Genomic DNA, 15,358 nt, shown 5'->3' on the forward strand with positions numbered 1-15,358 from the left:
AAAATACGAAATTTGTGATTTTTCGCGATAAGCTGTTGCCATGGCAACACGCAGTTCGCCAATAAAACAACGCTCATTTTGAGGGTCTGAACATGCTCGAAATCTCACAAAACTTTGCACATACATCAGGCCTGGCAAAATCTTTTTTTTTTTCTTTTTGTGCAACTTGTAAAAAATGACTCACTAGCGCCCCCTAGAAATGTTTAAAAATTCAGCCCCGGTTGTACTTTTCACCTAAATCGACGAAGAATTTGGTGGTATATGTAACAGTTCAAGGCCTACAAATCAAGTCTCTTGGAACCATATGTTAAACCAAACAGGAAGTCGACCATTTTGAATTAAGTTTAAAGTATGAATTTGCTCTGATTACAATAGCTGCTGGAACTTGACCCACATGATAATTTCTTCTAAAACCCGACTAACATTTGATAAAAGTTGAAGCCTGAAGACATCTCCGAACTTATTTTTCGTAGTGGTAGCGCTACTTACTGGCTAAAGGAAGTACATGTTTTATCCTTTGATCTTTTTCTCCTCGCAGGTTAACCAGGTCGACCTCAGAACTGTAGACCTTCCTGATGTTAAACTACGATATTTAGGATTTATCGTAAAAAGCTGTCACCATGGCAACGGGAAGTTGCAAATAAAACTACGCTGATTTTGATGGTCTAAACATGTATGAAATCTCACGAAACTGTGCATACACATCAGGACTGGTGAAATGTTTGTTTTTGTTTTACGTCGCAAATATTTAAAAAATGGCTGGCTAGCGCCCCCTAGAATTTAAAAAAAAAATCAGCCCTGGTTGTACGTTTCATTTATCTACGAAAATTTGGTGGTATATCTACCAGGTCAACACCTACAAAAAAAGTCTCTTGGAGCTATGTGCTAAACCTAACAGGAAGTCCGCCATTTTGAATTTACTTTACAATTCGGCATCATGAACTTGATCCACATGATAATTTCTTCTAAAAAACTACTGACATTTGATCAAAGTCGAATCCTGAAGACATCTCCGAACTTATTTTTCATTGTATTGGTAGCGCCACCTACTGGCTAAAGTAAGTACATGTTTTATTCTTTGATCTTTTTCTCCTCGTAAGTTAACCAGGTCGACCTCAGAATTGCTCGGAAGACTCTGTAGACCTTCCTGATGTTAAAATACGATATTTGTGATTTTTCGCTGTCGCCATGGCAACGGGCAGTTCGCAAATAAAACTACGCTGATTTTGGCGGTCTGAGCATGCATGAAATCTCAAGAAACTTTGCACACACATCAGGTCTCGTGAAAGCATCTTTTTTTTTCGTTTTACGTCGCAATTGTTTAAAAAATGGCTCGCTAGCGCGCCCTATATATTTTTTTAAAAATCAGCCCCGGTTGTACGTTTCACCTTTATCTACGAACACTTTGTGGTATATGTAACAGGCCAAGACCTACAACCTCTAAATCTGCACTAAAGAGTTTAGAGTTGGTACCAGGGAGAAGAAACTACATGGTCCGTTAAATGAAGTAAGCAGACTGTCATTCAAAGTACTAGAATCATAACACCTTGTTACTTGGACTCCAAGTGAGGAAAGATTCTTTGGTTGTTGGTATGCTCACCTACACATCCCACATTTGTCATTAAAGTTATAACAAAGTATTTTACTGTTTTGATCTTGTAACATTTACAGTAGTTAAACATTTTTGGTTGGATATAAATAAATAAATAAGAAAAAAGGGAAATGTTGGAGTCTGATAAAGATACACCATGACAGGTCAGGTGTCGTGTCTACATACTTTTTAAGTGGTGTCCGTATTGTTTGGCCAGACAGGGTAGACCTCATAACTAATAAATTCTCTGCGAACGAGCCCTACTGTGCAGTAAATTCAAGTCCACATGGAATGTTTGGTGAGAGATATACTGTATTAGACGGAGAATGCTGCTGCTGCTTACCTGTGCAGACTCTGTGCTGCTCTGTGCTGTAATGGAGATGTAGGGCTTGGAGGCCGTCGAGCAGGTGGATGTTCGCGGTGGCACTGGTGGAGGAGTTTTTTTATATGTTGTGATACAAGATGAAACTATATACAAAACAAAAGGACAGAAGTAGGAAAAGGACAGAGGATAAATACAGTCTATGAAAAAAAATGAAATTGCATATTGTACTCACACATGACAAGAATAATACAAGAATAATGATCCAGAGCCACATCACCTAATGTAACAAGATTTTATCAGACAATTTTTGATGACAATATGCATATATTTGGATACTTAAAGCATGTTACTCTTGAATTACATTGTCATACTTAACTATATACAGTGGATACGGAAAATGTTCAGACACCTTGCAATTTTTCACTTTCTGTGTCATTGCAGCCATTAGCCAAAATAAAGCATATTTAATTTTATTTCTCATTAATATACACTCAGCACTCCATCTTGACAGAAAAAAAAGTAGACATTTTTGCAAATTTCTTAAAAAAGAAAAACTGAAATATCATATAGTTCTAAGTATTTAGACCGTTTGCCCCAAAAATCATATTTAACTCACATGATGTCCATTCTTCTGATCTTCCTTTAGATGGTTCTCCTCACTTATTGGAGTCCAGTCCAGTATAATTAAACTAATTGGACTTGATTAGGAAAGGCACACACCTGTGTATATAAGACCTTGCAGCTCACAGTGCATGTCTGAGCAAAAGAGAATCATGAGGTCGAAGGAACTGCCCAAGGAGATCAGAGATAGATATTGTGGCAAGGCACAGATCTGGCAAAGGTTACAAAAGAATTTCAGCAGCACTTAAGATTCCTAAGAGCACAGTGGCCTCCATAATTGTCAAATGGAAGAAGTTTGGGAAGACCACAACTCTTCCTCGACCTGGCCGTCCAGCCAAACTGAGCAATTGTGGGAGAAGAGCCTTGGTGAGAGAGGTAAAGAAGAACCCAAAGATCACTGTGGCTGAGCTACAGAGATGCAGTAGGGAGATGGCAGAAAGTTCCACAAAGTCAACTATCACTGCAGCCCTCCAGCGGTCGGGACTTTATGGCAGAGTGGCCCATCAGAAGCCTTGCCCGCATAGAGTTTGCCGAAAAACACATGAAGGATTCCCAGAATGTGAGAAATAAGATTCTCTGGTCTAATGATATATATATATATATATATATATATATATATATATATATATATATATATATATATATATATATATATATATATATATATATATATATATCACCATCCAACCTGACATATATATGTACCGCATTTTCCGAGCTATAAGCCGCACCGCCATATAAGCCGCACCCACTCTATTTTTTAGAACATTTTGGAAAAAACCTTAAATAAGCTGCACCGCTATATAAGCCGCACCTATCTATGTTGAAAACGTTTATCTTTACTGCATTTACAGAACAATTATGAACTGTAAATGTACATGTGTGTACCTGAGCAGATTCTTTCCTAACAGTGCCTTTTAACACTGCAGCAACATTGCTGATTAAAACAGAAGAGAACCAAGAGAAAATAAACAGTACTTATCTTCATTTCACTGGCAACTGCCGCTCCAGTTTGTCAGCTAATGTCCACCAGACTCCACCATCTATTGTTCTACTACATTCTACATATGCACCTGTCTTGTTTTATGTTAATAAAGTCAGCCAATCTAACACACGACACGCTAAATCAACTATAAATTGCACATCGAAACAACAGAACAGACGTAACAGCCAATCGCATTCATGTGCACTTCAGGGACCTCTAGGAAAACATAAAATCAAAGTATTACAGCACCTAATGCAATAACCTAGTCAAGACATCACAGGCTGTGTCGCCGCTGGCAGCGGGGGGGGGGGACGTAGACGGTCACCACGATCACATGACTAAACTCTCGCGCGATGTTGAATGGCCTCATGCCAACAGCTAGCAGCTCAATATCCCTGCTGCAAAGCTGCTCCTTAATCGTGATGTGCCCAGGATTACACCATCTATCGTTCACAAACACAGCCAGCCCTCCTCCTTTCCTTTTACCACTCTCCAGCGTCCTGTCTGCGCGTATGATTTTGAAGCCGTCCAATTCTGAGACTGCGTTCGGCATTAGCGCTGTTAGCCACGACTCCGTGAATAGCATCACGCTAGCCTCCCGGAAGTCCCTCTCATGTTGGGTAAGCGCCGCTAGCTCGTCCATCTTGTTGGTGAGAGATCTAACATTCCCCATGATAACAGACGGGAGGACAGGTTGGATCATCTCCTCCTTTCCCGGCGTTTAACCCCCGCACGAGATCCCCGTCTCTTCCTCCTCAGCTCACGGAGGATATCGGGTCTCGCTCTGGGAGCCGGCGCAGGGTTAGCACAGAGTGCTAACAGCTGATTCCGGCTGTAAACAATGGGGGCGCGGCTCCGAGCCAAGTCGCCGGACACGATCGCGCAAAAAATAGCCACCAGCAGCAGCAAGAATACCGCAGTTTGGGTGTCCATTGCTACGCAAGTTTACGACTATCAACTATGTGAAAAAGCTATGAGGTAGAGTAATAGTAATAGTAATAGTAAGGTACAAAAACACACGAAAAGGCTCACCGGTGAGCCGGACCCGCTGTAGCGGGCTGCCACTGGTGCGGCGCCGGAACCGATTTTGCTTCATATAAGCGGCAAGCTACTCCGTGCTCTACACAGCCTGTCTCGCTCACCCTGTCCCTCCTGCCAAGCAGTCACCGGTCCCTCCCCCTCTACTCTCACAGCGACTGCTGTCTGGTTTGAGACGACATGGAAGAAGAGGAGACGACGGCAGAAGCGGCAGTGTATTTAGTCCCCAAAAGAAAGTATTTCGGCTATAAAAAGGAAGATTCAGAACAACAAAACATCCTTTGCCAACAGTCACAAGCACCTGTATGAGAAGTTCAAACTAAGAAGTGGGACCCGAGGTGAAACTTCAACCACTCGAAAAACAATTACAGACGCCTTCGCAAGCATAACTCCTTATGATAAGAAGTCCAAACAGCACCGACAAATCACATATGCAATATGTTTTACAGACCGTTTTAGTTATTGTTATATTTTTGTGAACAACTCAGGGGACTAATGCACCTGCTCTTTAAGTTTTTTAATTCAATTCAATTCAATTCTTTATTTCGGACACAGCGGCGGTCCATAGTAAAAACAGTAAAAAATACAGAGAACATCATGTCATCTTCCAAACCGCTTATCCTATACAGGGTCGCGGGGAGGTGCTGGAGCCTATCCCAGCCGTCAACGGGCGAAGGCAAACTACACCCCGAACTGGTCGCCAGCCAGTCGCAGGGCACACACAGACACCGCCAATGAGCGGGAATCGATCCCACACTGCCCGCACACAACTCGGGCGTGTGTACCACTACACTATCAGTGACCCTACAGAGAACATACAACATACAAAACAGACAAATATCCCAGACGAACCCCCTTACTCTGAATTAAACGATATTATATGAATACAATGATGTCATGGTGAGTTAACCAAATGATTCCCAAACAAATCTATTCAAGTCATCTGGTGAAAATTCTATTTTTAACATCGCAATATATATTGCAAGACCCCCCAAAAATCACGATGTCAAAAATCACAATGTCATTTTTTTCCAACATCGTGCAGCCCTAGTATATATATATATATATATATATATATATATATATATATTAATAAAATTCTGATAAATAATAAAATACAAATTTAACACATTTTTCAACTCAATTCAAGAATTGAGTATGGGGCATATATATATATATATATATATTCTTGAATTGAGTTGAAAAATGTGTTAAATTTGTATTTTATTATTTATCAGAATTTTTTTTTAATTTATTCATGTTGCACCATAACTAAGGGGCACAAATATAGGGAAAGTACAGTCAATTTTCAAATAGTATTTTCTAGCTTTTCCCTAATATCTTGCCTGTCCCTAAAATGTGTCACTACCGAAACACACAATTACAGAAGAATAAAAATAATTCTACTAGCCGATTCATATTTTTTCCATTCCCCCCTTTACAGAGTATTTTTATAAATTAATGTATATGGTTTTGACATCAAAACCAATCAAAATGAATTTTTAACAGAATTCAATAAGACTTTTTCCGAAATAAATTAAAATGTATATGCAATTTTTCATTGTAAAATGTAGAAAGTTGATCATATTGACTTCAAAAGTCATCATTAATTAAAACAAACATACCCTTAAACAAACATTATCAAAAATTGTTGGTTGATAATTCAATACTTGCGAGAGCACCTCGCCAGAGTAAATCGGCTGTTATCTTCTCCGACGGGTCGCAGCACTGAACCCTGGGTGGTAACTGTCATCTTTGTTGTATAATATTTAAAATATTTTGATCAACGTCTCACACTTAATAAAGAAACGAAATGTCTCCAAACGGATGCTTTTAACGAGGATTGCGCCGCTCGCGTGAGGTTTTGTTTGTCCCGCCATCTTGTCACGTAAGCCTGGGCACAGATGTCTGACGTACAAACGCACGTTATCACTTGCACATATTTTTTTTATTTAGTTTATTTTACACTTTTGCATCGAAAAAACGATTATCGTTCCTCCCCCAAACCTACTTTTTATTTTTATTAAAACATCAGTTTTTTCGGTAGTGGATGCAACATTTCAGTAGTGACCATATTGTTGCTGCTGTTGCAGTAATACTTTGTGTGAGGGTAGAATTGTAATCACTTAACTAGTTTTGTTATATTTTAACGTGTATTATAACTAATGAAACATTATTTTTTCCATGTTCTACTGCTTTGTGCTGTACTCAGGGTCGCAGGGGGTTGGAGTTGATCGCAGCTGACTTAGGGCAAAAGCAGGGTACACGCTGGACCGGTCACCTGTCCATCACAGTGCTCTTCATCATTAAAAAACTGTGGTTTCACCTTCCAAATGAAAATTTTATTGGAATGACAAACATTTTTGTAACATACATTTCCCTGTCTGTATGTTCCCTCTCTCTCTGTTTTTTGAGAGACATCCGATGGTTTTGTCTTTTCCTCCATTCTCTTCGAACTTTCCTTTGCTCTCTGCTGGATAATTCATTGGTAGACTTCAGCTTTCCTTCTTCCTTCCATCTCTTATTTCTTTCTCTTTCCTTTATTAAATATTCTTTGGATTTCACTGGGTAATTGTAACCCTTTGTCTGTACCCTGTCTCTGCTAGGCTTTTGGGCATTTTGGTGTTTTTCCCTTCAAATTAAGATAAAATATGAAATAGAATATTGTTAAAATCAGAGAGATCTATTTATTACATATGTATCTATGTATTATATTATTTAAAACTTACTTTATTAAAAAATAAACATCATATTGTCACTACCGAAACCATTATGTCACAACCGAAACCTATCTGTATGTTTCGGTGGTGACCGGTTCGGGTTTATTTTTACCTTCAAATTTTGATAAAATATGAAATATAATATTGTTAAAATCAGAGAGATCTATGTATGACATATGTATCTATGTATTATATTATTTAAAAAATACTTTATTCAAAAATAAACATCATATTGTCACTCCCGAAACCATTATGTTTCGGTAGTGACCGTTTCGGTAGTGACATTTTATGATAGTTGTTGACGATACTCAACAATGCTAGGCACAGCGTGGCTACCACAGACAGTTTTGAGCATGTGTACAGAGATAGAAAACAGTACATTTAGCAATAAAATCAAAAGTGCTCATTTTATTGCCGAAATGAGGTGTTCGGTAGTGAAGGTCCTTAAAACCACATGCTGATTTTCAGACTTTGGAGGTCACATAACTTAATAATGCTATGCTGCCAACTAATTACTCGCCATGTGCCCAGTGATGAACATGAAGGTAATGTCTCTTACTGGTGAAATTTCTGGGGCTGTGGCTAAAACCAAGCCTTGCCTACAGACAAATACTCTTTGCGTTTCGGTAGTGACATGAAAAGTTGAGACAGGTTTTTTTACATACATGTAGAAACTTCTAATTTGAAAAAAAAACAAAATCAATGTAAATCTTTCACCATACTTTTAAAAGCAACCAAAATGTTCTATTAAAGTAAAGTAATTTTGAAATTGGCAAAAATCTTCTACATTTTTTTTTTGAATGAATTGAAATTTAGGAGTTAGAGATTGGGACAGCCACCTCCCAATAGGAAGTGACATATAAAAGATGACTTTTTATACATTCAGTTTAATAGTATCTCAATTAATGCCTTGTGGTGAAATAGTGTAAAATAGTAAAATGTGTGTGTGTGTGTGTGTGTATATTATATATATATATATATAATATTTTAATCTGTCACTTAACTGATTAAACTGAAATATAAGGCATGAATGTCTATCTGTCTTGAGTGACTTCCTTTTCTGCTTCTGTGATACTAAGAACATGTGAGTGTTGGCCATAAGGGGGCCTTGGGGCTAACTGTGACAGCACTTTTTTGTGCAAATTTGTTAAATTTAGAAGCCTCCTTCTTCACATGCTTCTGTTCTCACTCTTCTTCTCCCAGGACCAAATGGTCTTATCACAATTCAAGAATTTCAGCAGAATAGGCTACTTTTAGACAAGGTCAGGGCAGATCATGTTTTTATTTATTTTTATTTTTTTTATTTTAATGGTTCAGCACAATGTTAAGGGTTTGCTGAGGTCAACTTTGAAATTGAATCCCTTGAAATAGCCTCTTGCTTATTCAAGTCTGAATTTTTGTGCAAATCCCAGTTCTCTTGGATGGGCTAAATATAATTACATTTTAACATCAAAAACAGTTTTTGAGATGTCAGATATATTTAACCTGAATCCACATTTTTCTCGTAGTTCACCTCACAGAAAAAGGTCTGTGGTTCAGTGTTGACCTTGAACTATGCTATAGCCTATTTGGAAGCAGCAGTGGCTCATCTATTAAGCTCTTAAGCCATAGACCAAAGCTTCACCTGAAATCTCTTTGATTTGCAGTATCTGGTTATAATCGTAATGACAATAAATTGCTGCAAATTCGATAATATATATATATATATATATATATATATATATATATATATATATATATATATATATATATATATATATATATATATATATATATATATATATTCATTAAAACACAAAGTTTGACATTTTAAACCTGAGTTCCTACAGCTTGAAATAGTTAAAAGCAATGTATTTTTTTTTATAGACTTTTTAATTCCATTTGAAATAAAACTTTAGATCAACTTGACAATGTTGCCAATGTCCCATGTTGTGCAAAGTGGCTACAGTATGTACATAAAGTGTATCTGCTCTTAAAAGAGTCCAGACTAAAACTTACATCACTATTTTGTTGGTTCACTGTCGTGATTGCGTCATGTTACACAAGAGTCATTCGGTAAATATTTTTGGGAAGAATATTGATTCATTTTGAGATTTGATCTTTAAAATCATAAATTTGTACTTGTGCGTTAACATTCAGTTCAGTTAAATAAATCATGAATGTGTTTGTATGTGGCCATCATTTACTAATAAAGTGGTTACGGTATTTCACTAAACCAACACTTTTGTTCCACTGCATAATGTGTACTGTAAATTAATCCACTAATAAAAATACAGCATAGTGAGGAAAAAGTCCTGTAGCAATAATTCACTTTTGCAGAAGGGCAGTAAGGGTTCTTTCAGTTCACTGATCATTGAAGCACCATTTACAATAAAATGTCCATTCATCTATAAAGAGCTCAGTTTCCACTGGGCTGTTAGGCTGCTAAAGAACGTGTGAATGTGGCTATACATGTACCTCTAAATGAATTCCCAGTGCAGCATGAAATGTAGGTCATCTGTAACAGACTGAATATAAAGACAATCCCAAACAGCAAACACAAAGTCCTTTGGGCCACATTTGAATGTCATGGATAAATATACAGTATTTTTTACAACATTATTTTTTTGGTTCATTTTAATGGCTTATAGTTTATTACGTTAAGTTCACCAATAATACAATACAGTTGTATGAAAAAAAGTTTGGGCACCCCTGATCATTTTCAAGATTTTCCTTTATAAAATCATTGGTTGTTCGGATCAGCAATTTCAGCTAAATATATGTAAGAATAATAATGGATATCATGATTCATGTGTTAGATTTTTATTAATAGGCTTGTTAGCTTTATTAGCTTGTGGGTTTAGCTTTAGCTTTTTCCATATCTAGGCCCAACTTGCCTGGTGTGCTTTGCTTCCACATATGTATGATAATGACTCACACACACACACACACACACACACACACACACACACACACCCCCACGCACCCCCCCACACACACACACACACACACCCACACACACACACACACACCCACACATGCCCATACACACACGCACACCCACACGCATAGACAAAACAAGTTTGGATCGTTCCAGCTGCTTTCGCTCCCCTTTTTCTTAGAGCTGGAACATCTTTGTAATCAGGGACTCCGAAGAAAATAAAAAGAGAGGAGGCGCAGGAGCCGGGTAGAGGGTTTTAGGAACTGTAATATTCTACTTCCCCGCGCTCTCCTTGATAGAAAACAGACAATATTGTGACGAGTGTCTTCTCTTGTATGCGTTGTTTACTAATGTCTCACTTGGTGTGAACCTGACATTAAATTGGCCCTTCGAGCCGGATCCCTATATGCCGGAAGGTTTCCAGCTGTCGAGTCAACCTCCAGGTAAAGTCCGTGGCCACTGCTCTAAGACCCTTTGCGGGACTAGTTTTTGGCTCCACTTCTGGGAACTAAAGGTTGACGAGAAGCCGGAGGAGTGAAGACATCTCTGGGTGAGTAGGAAACTCACGACACTCGTGGATGAGTGAATTGCGCGCTGGTAAAAAAAAAAAAAACCTTGACAATACTAGTCCCTTGTCAAGTGGTTAAGACTGAGTGAGTCTATAAAACTGTAAGACAGAGTCAGTCTATAAAACTGTAAGACAGAGTGAGTCTATATAACTGTAAGACAGAGTGAGTCTATAAAACTGTAAGACAGAGTTAGTCTATAAAACTGTAAGACAGAGTGGGTCTATAAAACTGTAACACAGAGACAGAGTTAGTCTTTAAAACTGTGAGACAGAGTTAGTCTTTAAAACTGTGTAAGCCTTGAGAATACTAGTCAGTGTCAAGGTAAAAAACAGAGTAAGTCTATAAGACTGTAAGGGCGACGGTGTCCTGTGAGCGACTTAAACTCTGTGAAAAACGCTGCTAAAAGTGTGACTGTGTAAAACTGTGTGAGTGGATATGAACAGGATTGTAAGTGACAACTTTGTGTGGACGCAATAGGCAAGAATCCTCCGCCACTTGTGGTAGAAGCTTGAGGATTGCCACACACCGAGTTGATTATCACCCTGTTTTAAGGTAAAAGTCAGTGTAGGACACCCTAGGTATCATAAAACTGACACTACATCAAAAGAACTTTGAATTGATGTCCTACTGATAAAAATCCTGTATTAGAACACCCTTGGTGTTAGCAAACTGGACCAAATTGTCTATACAATGGGGAAAATGGGTGGTAAATTTAAATCATAAAAAGCAATGTAAGGATTGGAAGTCTGTTGAAAAACAGGATCCTGATAAGATCCAATATTTAGACATCGATAGAAGAACATGTTTTTAATGGTGGTTTAAGTTAATTACACTTAAAGTATCCATGTTACAGGAATCAATCATTTTAATCAAGTTGTAAATAATTCCTGACGAAGAAATTAATTTACTCAGTTGTCTTGAGTTTACATGTCTTAAACAAATTAAGTATTTAGAACTTCTGGATTTTTTTTTCAAGGGCATATTAAACGACATGCAACACCAAAGACCTGAAGCTGAACAAGAACTTTGAAAAAAAAGAAAAAAAAGGGAGGGGGGGGGACAAAAGACCGTCCGGTTGAAATTCTGTATGGAAGGCTATTTATGTTACCCATTATAAATAACCCATTGGGTCCTGGGCGAATGGAAGATATTAACTTAAGTAACTATAATGAGGAAAATGCTTTACGACGAGGAAGTGAAAATGTCTAATCAAATGCCAGCGGAATCTGCCAGATGAATCTCTACCCCTGCAAGAAGGCCAGCCTCCCACCAGACCTTGTGAAACCCCAAGTGTTGCTCCAGTCCGCGATGGTAAAGCCATTCCAACCTATATTAAAACACGTTAGGAATGTAGAATAATTTCTTGTCAGTTAAAAAAAAATGTTATCAACATAATTTGATACACAGCAGCCATCAAGTTTTTGTGTGCACAATGCATTCTGGGATGATGACATGATATGGTTGCTGTTACATTGCTGCCCTATGCCGAGCAAAGCAAAGCAATTGTGAACTACTACTCGCATCAATCAAAGGGGAATCCAAAAAGCGAGGTAAACCTCCATAGCTTTCATAAAGAAAGAAAATTACGTAAACAGTGGGGGGATGCAGTTGGAAGAGTCTACCTGCATTTCAGTAGCTCTCGTCATTTTCGCCCGGACGCATTCGAAGCCATTCATCGCCTTAAGATCATGAGAGCTCACCTTATGCGAAGATTGATCAGTTTTATTTTATTTTACCCAATTAAGGGAGCATCTCCTGTACTTATAATTTAACATGAGACTCTTAGCTACCTTGGGACGGAGATGACTTGGATTTGGAAGGATACTAATGACCAGAGATGGGGGGACTCAAGTCATGACTTGACTCGAGTGAGACTAGAGTTGCTATTTTTAGGACTTGCGACTTGCTTACCAAAAACACGGGAATAACTTCACTTGAGACTTGGTAGTGATAGACCGATTATGGGCCGGGCCGATTATCGGGGCCGATATTTGGCAACTTGGTGATTATTGACATCTGCCCTTTTTTTCATTTTAAGGCCGATAAATTAAAAACCCGTTTATTGTATGTGAAAATCGAGTGATCACCCCCGAATCCTGACTGCCCTAGTGCACACACGAAATGACTAAAATGGACTGATTAATGAATTATAGATGTTATGGCAGAAACAAATGGATAGAGTGGCTACACAAAAGGATAAATGAAGGTTGGATGGCTGAATTGGGGCCGAAGGCCACCAATCAGGGAGGAGGAGCAGGGGAGAGCACCCGCACACTAACAATTTAATGGCCACGACTCATCATGGGCCGTAACACCCCACACTTAAAATACAAACCAAATGAAGGTTTGTAGAAAAAAAAAAAAAAAGTCCCACACAACCAAACGAAACAATCCCATATAAAACAAAAACAAAACCTAGTCTACAGGGGCTTGCCGGGCTCGAGGTGTGCAGCCCCCTCCAGAGAATCCACTCCCCCCAGGATTCGCCCCCAAAAATAACTAACTAAAATATAAATGTGGTGCCCGACGGAATTGCCGCCAAAAGCAGCCAAGCTGGACACCATCCACACCAAACTGGGAAAGAAAAACACATGAAATAAACCAAACCACAGCACACAAATAAAATGAAACAACCCCCACAAATGCCTTTCATTCACCCATTAACACACACTAATTCAATTTGGGTAACAGATTTGCACCTGAAACAAAGTACGTAGTTTTTAAATCTGATTATTATACACATTTACACCCTCATTCAGCATATTTCAGAATTTTTCACCACAGTAAGAGTGTGCCATTCATATACAGTAAACGTTAGTATGAAAAAATAACATGCATTCTTCTAAATAAATCTAAAGTGTAGATATTCATTTTATAGTTAATTGTTTTTCATTTCATTTTTAGAGATCCAAATGTTCATTACATTTCTACAGGTACTATAATGTACTTTTTGTAGTAGGATTAGTGAAAAAAAAAAACCTTCAACATATGTTTTACTGAGCAAGACTTGACTTGACTTATGACTTACTTGAACCAAGTAATGTCTTGACTTGACTTGCTTGAAATTTGATGGCGACTCGACATGACTTGGCTGAGACTTGGTTACAACTCGAGACTTACTTGTGAATGGCACATACTACATACAGAAAATGGACCACTGCAGCTTGGCTCCAGACTGTCCCTAAATAGCTGCATTTTGCCCCTAAAACACGACAAGTACATTTTTCATCCACTCGTACAAGGGCTAACGGTGAATCGCCAAGTTTTTTTTTTTTTTTTGCTGACATACTTCTGCTCCACACTTCGAATCAAAAGACCTTTATCACCAGAACAATGCTGGTGAAAGGAGGTTGTGATAATGCAAAAAGAAAACGTAAGAGGCGTAGCAAAAAAAAAAATCTGTGTGGTGGCCAGGGACACACAACACCTCAGTGATGGGTGGCCATGAGCGCGGGCTCACATCATTCACATTCCTGTAACACCTCATGGCCACCCCTGGCAACCCTGTTGCTCCACCCCTGGTGAGAGGTACATTCTGGGAACAAAAGACTATCCATCCATCCATCCATCCATTATTTATACCGCTTATCCTCACAAGGGAGTGCTGGAGCCTACCCCAGCTGTTAACGGGCAGTAGGCGGGGGACACCCCGAATTGGTTGCCAGCCAATTGCAGGGCACACAGAGACAAACAAACATTCACACTCACAATCACACCTAGAAAACCTAGAAAACCTCTAAAAAGCACCCGGACAAAAAAAATCGATTAATTCACCACAATTGAAGGCAATGATATTGTTAACCATTAACTGTAAGATCCAAATTTATATTTCTATGTGGTTGAAAAGTTCTGAATTTTTTTTGTTCAATCCGATCTTTTTATGTTCTCGTTCACATTACAAAAACTTAACTGAACTTAACTGAACGCGTCCATGATGACCCAATGTGTAGGGCAGGGGTGTCAAACTCATTTTTGTCGCGAGCCACATCATTATTATGGTGTCCCTCGGAGGGCCGTTACAACTGTGAACCCATAGAATGTATGATCGCCTTATATTATCACATTCATTCATTCATTATCCATACCGCTTATCCTCACAAGGGTCGCGGGCGTGCTGGAGGCTATCCCAGCTGTCTTTGGGCAGTTGGCGGGGGACACCCTGAATTGGTTGCCAGCCAATCGCAGGGCACACAGAGACAAACATCCGCACTCACAATCACACCTAGGGGCAATTTAGACAGTCCAATCAACTTACCATGCATGTTTTTGGAATGTGGGAGGAAACTGGAGTACCCGGAGGAAACCCACGCAGGCACGGGGAGAACATGCAAACTCCACACAGCGAGGCCGGAGCCGGGATCGAACCCACAACCTCTGAACTGTGAGGCGGACGTGCTAACCAGTCGACCACCGTGCCGCCCTATATTATCACATATACACAACAAATTGATGGATAACTAGTTTTGAAATCAGAAGCCAGTAAATAGTTTGTTCAACTATTTTTCAAGATATTTTAAAGGAGGGATTGGTAACAAATGTTTGCAATATCTCACATGTAGTGTTAAATGTCAAGACAATTTGAAAGGAAC

General features: G+C 38.9%; 1 protein-coding gene across 9 annotated transcripts in view; it reads right to left on the reverse strand.

The window, feature by feature from the left end:
* The window catches only part of LOC147140354 (disks large-associated protein 1-like), a 208,298-nt gene that overhangs the window by 29,147 nt on the left and 163,793 nt on the right, over positions 1 to 15,358 (reverse strand). For 8 of the 9 annotated variants that reach the window (XR_015088275.1, XM_086042260.1, XM_086042257.1 and 5 more), the window contains one exon: positions 1,935 to 2,059. Coding sequence is in view for 8 of the 9 variants with exons in the window: in XM_086042260.1 (XP_085898386.1) it covers positions 1,935 to 2,059 (125 nt within the window). In the remaining variant the exon portion in view is untranslated. The remainder of the gene's footprint in view (positions 1 to 1,934; positions 2,060 to 15,358) is intronic. The other variant, XM_086042255.1, reaches the window with a different exon arrangement.

This window comes from Filicampus tigris, chromosome 10 (genome assembly GCF_054856515.1).
Source record: "Filicampus tigris isolate MCC_2025a chromosome 10, RoL_Ftig_1.0, whole genome shotgun sequence".
NCBI lineage: Eukaryota > Metazoa > Chordata > Actinopteri > Syngnathiformes > Syngnathidae > Filicampus > Filicampus tigris.